This window comes from Benincasa hispida, chromosome 1 (genome assembly GCF_027475165.1).
Source record: "Benincasa hispida cultivar pf3 chromosome 1, pf3_genome.v1.1, whole genome shotgun sequence".
Taxonomy (NCBI): Eukaryota; Viridiplantae; Streptophyta; class Magnoliopsida; order Cucurbitales; family Cucurbitaceae; genus Benincasa; species Benincasa hispida.
Genome location: NC_143478.1, coordinates 87,042,219 through 87,055,064, shown reverse-complemented (window position 1 = coordinate 87,055,064; position 12,846 = coordinate 87,042,219). Strand labels below are relative to the sequence as shown.

Genomic DNA, 12,846 nt, shown 5'->3' with positions numbered 1-12,846 from the left:
GTTAACAGTTAGTTAAACGATCGTATAACAGATGTCTAAACGAACGCGTAACAGTTAGCTAAACGATCGCTTAGTATTCTCTATACGATCACTTAGTAATCTCTATCCGATCGCTTAGTAATATCTAAATGCTCGCTTAATATTCTCTAAACGTTCGCTTAGTATTCTCTCAACGATCAGGAAATGAACGAAATGAAGGGAGACCCTATCGTTGTGCGCGTGTTCACTAAACGGTCTGAAGGCTTTTTAAAAACTAGGGATAATTTTGGAATTTTGCATGGAGAAAAGGTTAATGGTAGAAAATTTTTTAGAAAAATGTTATTGGTAGAAAATATTTTGGATTTTGAGTTATTTTGTGAAATTTTCCGAGAAGTTTAGAAGTAAATTTTGTATTTATTATTTCCTTAAAAAAAAAAAAATTAAAGAAGACGTAGTGGGAAGGCCACTCGCGATCTCCGCGCGTGTAAGTCGGTCTCGGCCACCACTTCTGCGTTTCACAGTGAACAATGGAAGTCCGAAGTAGGAAGTAACGAGCTAAACGATGAGCTTCGTCAATCCATTCATCAACTTTTCGAATTCATCTTTAATCCACTCTTACGATTTCTTGAATTTCTTTGCATATTCGAACGAATCCCTATTTCTTTTTTCCTTTACTATGATCGTCAAGCTTAAACCCTAGTTTTTCTATTGTTTGGTTTTCGATTCTACATCCTCCAGCTGCATCGATCGTGCTTTAAACTTGTAAGCAATCATGATTTTTATGGATTTTTCTATACCCCTGGTTCTATTGCCATTCAATTTTCTTCTCTTTTTGACAGTCGAGAAATTCTAGGGTTTTATTATCGTGGCAGATTACATGAATGGCTTCAGTGCTGCAAGGTCGTGGTGATGCGGGAGGGAATCCCAGAAGGACGGATAGTGACAAGTTTAGTGCCGGAAAGCAACAGAAAGAGAGTAAACTTGCTAAACACGTAGCTCGAAATTCCGTTCAGACTCCTGTCGCGGCCACCAATGGCGGTGGTAATCCGTTTTCTCCTTCTCATGATCCCGTCGATGCTTTAGTCGCGTCTAGGGATTCTTCGGGTCAAAATCGCTGCATTGAACCGGTTAATGCCGAAGACGTGCCAGGATATACGAGGTTTGAGAATCGCGTTAGGATTAGTTTGAATTCCAGATCGAGGTCTGGGATTAAAGAGCTTACAACGAAGCTGAAGGGTGAGCTTGATCAGGTTAGGAGCCTCGTGAAGAAGTTTGAAACTCAGGAGCTGCAGCTTAGTGGTTATGGTGCCGATGTTGGACAGAGTCAGTCACAGTTTTCAGCTAATAATTTGGTAGACAGGGTCGGTACTGGCAGTACAATGAAGGTTAATTCCGAGGTGGGTTCTGCGGATGTGCCTACTTCGAGGCTTGTTCGATGTGTTTCGGTTGCAGAAAATTTTGGAGAGTTTGCAGAGAAAGAGATGAGCAACCATAAAAATTCAAACTATACTTCTCCAAAGGAGTTCCCGATGTCGGACTGTAATTTGAATGGAGGTAAGATTGGTCCAGTGCTTAAAAGCTGTAGTATTTTGCTGGAAAGATTGATGAAACATCAATTTGGTTGGGTATTTAATGTGCCTGTTGATGCGAAGCGTTTGGGGCTTCATGATTATCATAAGATCATAACGAAGCCAATGGATTTGGGTACCATAAAGATGAGATTAAATAAGAATTGGTACAAGTCACCAAGAGAGTTTGCTGAGGATGTGAGACTAACATTTAGCAATGCCATTACATATAATCCAAAAGGGGAGGATGTTCATATAATGGCAGAGCAGTTGTCTAAGATATTCGAAGAGAAATGGAAGATAATTGAAGGCAAACAATATGTTGGTAAGGGATTTCAGATGGATGATGGTTCAGTTTTACGTACACCCACCTCTAGGAAATCTCCAGCTCTTGCCACTCCTCCAATGGAATCGAGAACTTTCAGTAGATCGGATTCTACGACAAAACCTGTGCCTTCAAATAGGGGGATTTTAGGTAAATCGGATTCAGTAACAAAAACCCCCAATCCCAAACAGACCCCCACAGATGTTGCTCCTCGTGATAAGAAGAAACCAAAAGCAAAGAATCATGAAATCAGAGATATGACTTATGAAGAAAAACAGAAACTGAGCATTGACCTTCAGGATTTACCATCAGATAAGCTGAATTATGTTGTCAAGATTATCAAGAAAAGAAACCAGGGACTCTTCCAAAACGACGATGAAATTGAGTTGGATATTGGCAGTGTAGATTCTGAAACCCTTTGGGAACTTGAGAGGTTTGTGGCAAATTACAAAAAAGGTTTGACCAAGAATAAGAGAAAAGCTGACGCCAATCTTCAATCAGGAGAAAAATTGTCTCACTACTCGACCAATGATACTGTAAGATGTGCAATAAATTAGTTACAGTTCCAACTTTCTTTCTTATAAAAAATGGTCAGCAGGGTGAAACATACGCCATATTGTAATGATGCAGGATCTAGCAATGGCTAATACTGGAGGAAAACCTGTAGGTGGCATTGCAGGTAAAGTTATTAAATTTTTTTGTAATGTTTCGATAATGCTTTTCAGTCTAAGAATAACTTAACTTTAGGTAACATAGGAAAGGAATAATATAAAATAAAGCATAACAAAGCAACATGTCTCTACCATGGAAACAACCACTCGATACTAGGTTAGTGTCTGATTTACCATAAAGTTGTTGGCAACCTGTCTGCACCCTGTTGACGAATGCTTCGTAGAATATATAATTTCAAGGTTCATACCAAATTACCAATTTTCTGTGCATGTGAATCAATTAGTGGTTCTAGCAGTAACTTGTAAAGCTAAATGATTGTATAATCTGTGCAGTATTTTCTAAAACTTCATCCATTTGCTTCTTTGTTGTACAGACTCTGAAAATGATAGTTCCTCGACATGTGGGGATGGAAATCAGTCCCCCTCAGGTTGAATTGACTAAAGTAAGGTAAGAACTCAAAGTCTAGTACTGAACGCAGTAGCTCGCTTCATATTCTTGTTGGCTTGGAAGTTTCACATATAAAAGATATTTTCTAATGTGTGATTTTTGGCTGAATCAACAAGGTTAGAACTTGACTACTGGTTGGTGTGATAGATATGGGGAGTTTTTGTGGTACTCTTTACTCTTTCCTATATTTAACGACTTGCAAACTGAGAAGACTGAAAATGTCTGGAAAGTTGGTAGTTGTTTTCTGGGGCATTATCATCTTTTTCCAGTTTGGATTCGCGATGCTCACTTAACGATTCTTATTGTTCTATTATCTTCCAGCATCTACGGTGCATGGTCCCTTTATCTAACCCATTATCATTAAATAATCCTCTGTGAATAATCATATATTTTGATCTTCTTGCCATTTTATTTGAAGATGTTTCCTCCTAGACCTCTAACCTAAAGGTTGTGTCCTTGCTTGCATTCTACACCAAGATGGTGTGCCGTGATATCAAATTCCATTATTCATGATCATCATTATTTTACTGCACTTCCTTTCTTCACCATGATACGTGTCTTGTACCTTTGCTTAAAGAACCTCTAAACCTTTACTCAGCAATCTTTTTTAGGCTACAGTTACCAAAAATATTCTTGAACTTTACTCTTTTGTTTTAAAAGTATTCCTAGTCTTCAAAAGCTATAATGTAGCCTTGTCTTTTCTAAATGCTTCAATTGAGAGTTGAATGGGTATATGGTGTTGTTGTCCCAACTCCCAATTTCCATTCCAGCTCACTGCTACAATGTTCGAGGTTTCATCTTCTAACAATCTAACAAATATCTACTACTAGGGTAATATTGCAACTTTTGAAATAAGTAGCGAAGTCTAAGTGTTTTTTTTTTTTTGTTTGGTAATTTAATGCCATTTAGGTTTTGTTGTAATTTACTTATTTCCGATCGAGGCTTGCAATTATCAAAAGAGTAACAAGTCATGTTGGAATCGAAGCTTTTTCTTATGAAGATGAAACTATGTGTGAAATCTGAAATTGATGAGCTCCTTTATCTGCAACAGGATGGAATAATTTGGTGGCTTAAGAGCAATCTCACATCCAAAGCAGATAGAGAGGGAAGAGATCAAAGTAGTCTTTGATAATTTTAGATGATGGATTCAGAAATCTCATTCATGGTTTCCTTTGCATTTAATTAAATAGCCATTTCCCCCATTTCTTCTTTTGACAATTTGTAACTCCATATTTTTGTAAAATAAAAATCTAGAAGCTGGCATAAGGCATAAGTCAATTAATTCACTTTTCACATTCTAGGATTGATCTTTCCATGTTCTTTGGTCCGAACTTATTTACATCCTTGTAAGTTGTAACATTTTATGTTGCAACAACATTTGTATATATTAAAATTAAAGCATCTACTCCCTCTTTTGACATTTCTTAGTATATTTAAGAGTATGAAGATTTAAATTTCTAATTAAGTACAAACTAATTACTGTATAAGATTTAGAACGATACGTCTTTTGTCTTACATGTCTTACATGTCAACATCGTTGCAACCTCCACTAAAGTTTTCTTGTCCTGAAACATAACGAAGGCTTAGACATAGATAACATTTATTTTCATTTATATGCCATGGTATTTAACAATTTCAATTTGAACTTCTAAATTTTTTTTCTAATTTTTTATCCCCATGCTCTCAATTTTTTTTTTTTAAAATTTTTAAATTTGAAATAATTTAAAGTTATATGTATTTATGTCTATATAGTTCTTGAAATTCTAAATTTGAAATCATTTAGCTCTTTTTTTCATTTGCTTACTCAAGCTCATCCAAAAGCGTTATTTTTGGGATGATCAGTTGTATATAAACATAAATAAATTAAACTTAACAAAAAGCTTTTTCCTTTTTGGAATAAGTAAAGAGAAATTTATATAGATGGCAAAATTTGCAAATTATTTATAGAAATAGCAAAAAATATTTTAGCACACGAAGATCTTTAAATTTTTTATAAAATATCCAAGAATGGTTGTGGATCAATACAGGATTGAGGAGAAGGGACTCCACGTCGAATGAAGCTTGGATTTGACCATCTATCCACCTCCTTCATCATTCACATCTCTCTTTCGCATTCCTCGCTTGACATCTTTTTCTCTCAATGGTGTTTTGCTCATTCTAAGATAATTTGAAAAACTTCGATCTCGATCGCCTTTTGCTACAGATTTTTCAAGGCAAATAATAGGCCCAGAGAGGAGAGTTGCTATAGTTGAATATCGCGACTCAATAGCTTCCCATTAGTAGTTCCACTTTTACATCTTGGAGAAGGTCTAACTTCCCTAAGGTTTACCAGAGACCAGAAGACCTTAGATGCGGGATTACCTGTTGATGTAGGTCTATGCGGATCAGAGGCCCAGCTAATGCATGAGACACTCTGCCTAGGGAGTACGGTCGCAAGACCGAAACTCAAAGGAATTGATGGGGGCCTGCACAAACGACAGAGTTGGATTTTTAACCATTCAATTTGCGAGCTTAGTCACCCCTCCCCTATGGATGGTTTCATAGCTTCTGTCAAGTCAAGAGTAAATGAAGGAAAGGTGGTCGGTCATTGTCTTAACGCGAATTCATGGTCTTCAGCTTCTTCTTCTTCTTTGTTGATCGACATCGTCTACTTGTTCTTCTTCTTCGTTGATCAATTGCTTCTTTTCTCTATGGATTTCAGCGTGGGGTTGCCACAAACAGCAAAGGACTTTATAGTTATCTGGGTTGTAGTAGACAGGCTTAATTAGTTAGTGCATTTTATTCCAAGAAAGTCTACTTTTCGGTGAATAAGTGGGCACACAGTTATACATGAAAGAGGTGGTGAGGCTGCATGGAACACCAGTATCTATTGTGTCTGGCAAAGACCCTCGTTTTACATCTAGTTTTTTGAAGAGTCTTCAGTCAGTGTTGGGTACTTGGCTAGCTTTTAGTATAGCTTTTCACCCATAGACTGATAGTTAAACAGAATGTTTGAATCAGACATTGGAGGATATGTTGAACACTTATGCATTAGAGCTTTCAGAAAGTTAGGACTCTCACTTGCATTTGATGGAGTTTGTGTATAATAATAGTTATCAGGCTACCATTGGCATGCCACCATTTGAGTGGGAAGGGTTGCAGGTCTCCTGTGTGTTGGGATGAGGTTGGTGAACGGAAGTTGCTAGGACTTGAGTTAGTGCAGACCACGAATGAGGCAATACAGAAGATCAGAGCACGTATGAAAATAGCTCAGAGCAGACAGAAAAGTTTCGTCGATGTTAGGCGTAAAGATCTGGAATTTGAAACTGGTGACAAGGTGTTTTTGAAAGTAGCACCTATGAAAGGCATTTTGAGGTTCCGTAGAAAAGGGAAACTAAGTTCACGATTTATTGGCCTTTTCGAGGTGTTGGAACGAATTGGCCCAGTAGATTACCGGTTGGTCCACTGTCTCTATCTTCAGTTCACAATGCTTTTTATGTTTTGATGTCGATAAAGTATGTGACAAATCCATCCCATGTGGTGTACTTTGAACCATTACAGTTGATTGAGAATTTGAGTTATGAGGAGAAGTCTATTCAAATTCTCACCAAGAAGGTGAAAACTTCACGCAATAGGGATTGTGGCAGAATCATCATTTGGAAGAGACAACATGTGAATGAGAGGATGAGATGAGAGTCCAACTTTTTCAACAAGAAACTTCGAGACAGTTTCTTGAAGAGGAAAGAATGTGACATCCCAATTTTTTTATGTGATTTAAATTCAATTATCTTGTAATATTTGAGGATTATTTTGAATTTTGAGGTTAAATTGAGTTATTGTGTAGGGATAATTCAATTTTAGAATTTGTTTCTACGAAGGATTTGAGAATTTAAATTTGATTTAAGGAGCATTTGGATTTATTTCAAATTTTAATTTAATTTAAAAAATTGAATTGAAATTGAGAGCTTTAGAAATTGTTTATTATTTGGAGAAGATGATTAATTTAAATCAATTTTATAAGATAATTAATTTAAATATTTTTTTCAAAATAATTTGGGAATTTAATTTTAAAAAGGTTTGGAATTTGGTATTGGAAAAGGGAAAGAGGGTTTGATTATTATATTTAGTAAAATTCTTGTAAATAGAAAAATTTTAAAAATATTTACAATTTGTAGCAAATTTTTTTAAAAAGTATTTTGGACTTTTAAACTTTTTGCTATAAAGTGTAAATATTTTTAAATATTTTTTTTTCATATTTATATGTATTAGTTTGGAGTTAAAAGAGATTAAGTAATTAATTTTTTTCAAAAAGAAAAAAGAGAAAAGGAATTCCTCTCTCCCCTCTTCACGCGTCAGTCGCAGCCCCCCCTGCATTTTTATTCTTGGAAAATTTGTATGGATGACCCAAAAATTGGGCCCAAAATGTCAAATGACCATTTTTTTTAAAAATAATGTCAATTGACCCTCTGCTGACATCATTGCCATACCAAATTACGTAAATTTTCCTTACACCGGCCTCACGAGGTAAATCTCGCTATTATCTGATTAAATGCTCTCGCCCTCACTCTTGCTCTCGCTTGAAATTCCCTGGTTTGATGTGATTGCTCGTCAGTGTACTGTTGATTTGACAAAATGTCACGACGGAAGCCTCAAATCAAATCAATAATACCTAAACACAATACAATGGTGATTTCTTTAAACTCTAAACTCCATTTCAAAGGTGATTACTTCTCTGGTTTTCGACGTTGTTTTGTTGAACGAAGATTTTTCGAATGGGGATTTCCAAGACGAGGCTTTCTTAGAAAGGAACAGAACAACTTTTTCAGAAAGGTGAATTATTTTGAGTCTGTTTAATTATTTTTTATGTGTTATTTCTGGAAGGGTAGCATTACGGAATTTTGTATTGGGAGAGAGTAAAAAAGAGGAAGATTAAGAGAGAGAGCAAGATTATGAGAGAGAGCGAGATTTTGAGAGAGAGCGAGAGTACACTTCAATTACTTGTATAGCTTAATGACAAATGTTCCCTTGCTTTGTAGGATGACAGAAAAGTGTCTATTTATTCGATTTGGAGGTGCTTGGGATGAGAATGAAAGTTCGTATATTGGGGGACAGTTGAAAGGAATCGTTGTGCCCCCTACAGTGAATTATGAAGAACTTAAATCTCGCATTTACAGGGCTACAAAAATCAGTTCTTCAGAGTTTGATCTTATCCTGAAAGTTAAATATAATCTTGAATTTGAAGCCCCTCCACAATGCATAACGGATGATGATGATCTTCACTTCTTTCTTTTGCGAGAAGAGGTTAGTAGACTTCAGATAGTTGTAACGTTGAAGTCTAAACAGGACGAAAGGGTTGGAATGGGGTTTGGAGATGTTAGTTATAATGATACGCTGTGGACAGACAATACGAGGAATCATATCAGTTTCGTCGGGAAGAGGATGATATTCCATTGTCTACCAACACTGATATTTCACTGTTTACCAACACTGTACCATCAACATTCGATTATATGGATCGTGGTTCTTCAGTGGATGTGGATGTGAATGAGCAACCAGCAAGATTGAATGAAATGGATCGTGATCATGGAGATGTGCGTCGTTCTACAGCAGCTTTAGTGGTTCCACCATGTGTGTCTTCAAGTCATAGGATAAAGTTGATTATGCCTGGTACCTCTTGATCTGGGACAAAGGACGTTGAAGTTGGTCAACTATTTTGAGCAAAAAGGACTTGAAAATGAGATTTGTCTATTCTGTCCATCAACAAAAATTTTGAATTTAAGGTCAGGAAATCAACCAAATCTCTATTCACTGTCAAATGCATTGGGGAGACATGTAGGTGGAGCCTTCGTGCAGTCAAGATGGAAGGGTCTGATATATTCAAGATCACTGTCACACCCTCTCCCAGATTACCCTCTTAATCTGAAAGAGGATATGACCGTGATAGTTACTAGCCCTGCTGCCAGCACTCACCACCTTAGCCTTCTAATCTAAATGCCAACTTGTTAAACATTAATAATGTATGTATATAGTACGCCTCCTTAAGGTTCTACACAATATTATATAAACACATGCATACAGCCATGACATAACATCTAAGGAAAAAAAATATCCATAGACGGCCCAAACAACTCTAACAAAGCCCTAGTCCCTCTCAAAACATGTGTACATAAACAGACCATCAACCTAAGTCTTCTTAATAAGCCGAGTCTTTTAGTGGCAAGCAGTAGCAGGATCAACCCTGAGGAATCTGATCGCTACTTGAAAAAGGAAAATACAGAAAATCTGTGAGCTAGTAGCCCAGTGAGTGACTATAGAATCATATTACATTATGCATTACATCACTATAAACATGTAAATATTCTAATGAGTATCTCATGTAACTGTCTCTAAATATAGCTTTAAACCATTCTTAGACATCATTAAACATCATTATTCCTTAGTTGAGAAGGAGGCTACAGCGGTCTAGCTCCCAATGTCTATTACCGGCCAAGAGACCCATACTTCGGCCTCCCTTTGGTGGTGCATGGCCTAGGAGACCCATACTTTGATCTCTCATTCAGAACTATCTATGTGCACGTGGCTATATTAAGTACAGTCATACCTTAGGTACTTATGCTTAGATACCTTCTCAAAACTTGTCCTTTAGTATCGAGCTATTAAGATACATTCTCAAATGTCCTTCGGTATAAAGTTGGTCAGGTACCTTCTCAAATGTTCTTCGGTACCAAGTTGGTCAGATACCTTCTCAAATGTCCTTCGGTACCGGGGTATTTCATAACATCAAATTAAGGTTCATTGCATATCATTTACACAAGAACTCCTTCTCTCAAAGCCTTCCCCTAGGAAGCATATTTCAACATTAGAAACATAACTTTTGTAATGATTACACGACATACCTTGGCCTGTGTTATACATATACAAGCCGAAAAACATACGTTAAGTTATTTTGCAACCATTTGTTGCTTGAGGGAGTATAAATTCATCATTAATGTCACTGTAACTTACTTGACCTTATATGCATAAGTATTGGAAACATTAAGTTCATTTAGTCACTCATAGCTCGCGGGGCTCTTTAATGGTTTATACGCCTCTCCTAGCTCCTCTTGGCCTAAAAGGACATAATTCTCGGTTAAACTAATTAGAATTCTTAGCAAAATACCTCAAATAGTTCATCTACTAATAGAACTTTCATCAACAAAGACAACATTGCTAGCAAGATAATCATCATGAGTGAATTCATCCTTATGAGCGAGATCCTCCTCATGAGCGAGATCCTCATGTATGAGATCCTCATGAGCGAGATCCTCCTCATGAGTGAGATCCTTATGAGCGAGATCAAGCTTTTCCTGGCAAACTTTCATCCTAGCGATACTTACCTTACCAGCGAGATTCAGCTCAATTTCTAGCGAGATTTCCTTCTAGAGCGAGATCCTCATCACAGAATCAGCGAAATTTCCTTCATAAGCGAGATCCTCATTCTCCATATCTTGCTATAATTCTCCACGGTGAGCTGTTTGCTTGTTCTTCCCAAGCAGCTTTCTGCTTATGCACAGATTCTCTGTTACAACTTCAAAATTTCATAACCCAAAATCTAGACCTCTTTTGCAGGAATTTTCTTCTACAAACATGTTTCGAATTGAGTAAAATTTCTTACCTTAAAATTTCAGCAAAAAATTTCTTATAGTTCGACCTAGAGCTTCCAATCTTCACCTTGAGCCTTGATTAACCCGAGATTCTGCCTCCTCTAAACTTTCTTCACTTCTTGCTCTTCTTCTTTTGCAATCTTTCTTCAACAAGACAACTCGAAAACTAGATTCTCCTAGCTTTCAAATGGCACTGATTTCACGAAATTTTCTAATGCCAATTGCCGAAACCATGCTTTTGAAGTTCCTCTTCCTTTTAATCTTCCTGCCGTCTCCCGAGTTCAAGGGTTAACCGCCATGTCACCCTTCATTTAATATGTTTTTCCTTCCCTTCCTTCATAATTCCTATAAATAAACATGAATTGCTACTTAATAAATATGTAATATAACATTTCTTTGGCTAAACATGCTTATTTAGGCAACCTAGAGTTCGGGGTTTACAATTATCTCCCCCTTAAAAGAAATTTCGTCCTTGAAATTTACCTGATATGTCATTTGAAAAGTTGAGGATATCTCTTCCTCATTTTCTCTTCAAGTTCCCAAATTGCTTCCTCGATTCCATGATTATGCCATAGTACCTTCACCAAAGGAATCGTCTTATTTTTGAGTACTTGGTCTTTTTTATCTAAAATCTTGATGGCCTCTTCCTCGTAAGATAAATCTTCTTTGAGGTGTACTGGTTGTGCTGCTAGTATGTGCATAGGATCAGGCATGTATCTCCTTAACATTAACACATGAAATACGTCGTGAATACGAGCTAGCTCTATTGACAACTACAACCTATAAGCTGCTGGACCAACTCGTTCCACAATTTTATATGGTCTGATGTATCGTGGACTTAACTTCCCTTTTCTCCCAAACCGGAGAATTCCTTTCCATGGGGACAACCAAAGAAATACCCCGATCTCCGACTTCAAATTCTAGTTCTCTTCTTCGCTTATCAACGTAGCTTTTCTGTCTATCGCGAGCCGCCTTAAGATTATCCCTGATAAGCTTCACATTTTCTGTTGTTTGTTGAACTAATTTTGGACCCACTAATTTTCGCTCTCCGACTTCATTCCAACATATTGGGGTTCTGCAAGGTCGACTGTACAACGCTTCATAAGGAGCCATTCCGATACTAGAATGGTAGCTGTTGTTATATGCAAATTCAATCAATGGCAATTTTGTATCCCAACTTCCTTTGAATTGTAATACACAAGCCCTCAACATATCTTCCAGTGTCTGTATAGTTCTTTTCGACTACCCATCTGTGTAAAGTCGTACTGAAATGCAGTTTAGTGCCCATAGCCTTTTGTAGACTAGGCCAGAATTTTGAAGTAAATCTAGAGTCTCGGTCTGACACTATCGACACTAGGGCTCCATATTGACTGATTATCCTATCCATATAAATCTTAGCTAGACGATTTAGTGTGAACGTAACTTTTACAGGTATAAACTTGGCCATCTTAGTTAGTCTATCGACTATTACCCAAATGCCATCGTATCCTGACGGTGTCCTAGGCAATCTAAATATAAAGTCCATTGTCACATGCTCCCACTTCCACTCAGGCACTGAGAGTGGATTAAGTAATCCTGCTGGTCTTTGTCTCTCAGGTTTCACTTATTGACAGACTTTACATCGATCCACATATTCTGCTATGTCTCTCTTCATCCTAGGCCACCAGTAAGATCTCTTCAAAGTTCTATACATCTTGGTGCTCCCTGGATGTATAGTATACGCGGAACTATGTGCTTCTTCCAGAATGGCTTGCTTAAGCTGTAGCTTACTAGGCACACACATTCTTCCCTCCTTCTCTAGTACATTATCTGCTCTCAGTTGAAAGTCAACTCTAATTTTCTTACTGTTCGCTTGCTATCGTGAGATGCTTTAGGAGTGTATAAAGTAAAACAGATTGGAAGAATAAAGTCTAAGTGTTGCGTTCTGCCTTGATGCGTTTAAATGAATGCAACGTGTTGGGGCGTTAGTATTATGCACAAAAGGCACACAACTCCTTAGAATAACATTCAAGTTTTCCTAGATTAAACCCAAGTATAAATCTAAATTAGGTTCCTGGCATGTCCAGGGTCGATCAAAGGGATTCAGTTTCACTAACACAGATTATGCGTTGTACTTGTAGTAGGAGGTTTTTCCTAAATAACTGTGAAAGATGTATTATTTACACTAACATGCTATGCCTGTGCAAGACAATACAAAAGAGTTGAGTGGAAAATGAGGGATCATGTGAAAATG

The 12,846-nt window shown here is 37.1% G+C and overlaps 1 protein-coding gene across 3 annotated transcripts; it reads left to right on the top strand.

Moving 5' to 3' along the window:
• Nucleotides 1-345: 345 nt before the first annotated feature.
• On the top strand, nucleotides 346-4,411 carry LOC120086113 (transcription factor GTE3, chloroplastic-like). 3 transcript variants are annotated; one of them, XM_039042589.2, is made up of 5 exons: nucleotides 346-741; nucleotides 852-2,408; nucleotides 2,503-2,551; nucleotides 2,918-2,991; nucleotides 4,043-4,411. In XM_039042589.2, exons 2-4 carry the CDS (start codon nucleotides 861-863, stop codon nucleotides 2,974-2,976), a joined length of 1,656 nt encoding a protein of 551 aa, XP_038898517.2. In that variant the 5' UTR covers nucleotides 346-741; nucleotides 852-860; the 3' UTR covers nucleotides 2,977-2,991; nucleotides 4,043-4,411. The 3 variants fall into 3 exon arrangements, with proteins under 3 accessions (XP_038898517.2, XP_038898508.2, XP_038898500.2); XM_039042580.2 differs by having other exon boundaries at nucleotides 377-741; nucleotides 833-2,408; XM_039042572.2 differs by having other exon boundaries at nucleotides 395-741; nucleotides 819-2,408.
• Nucleotides 4,412-12,846: the final 8,435 nt, after the last annotated feature.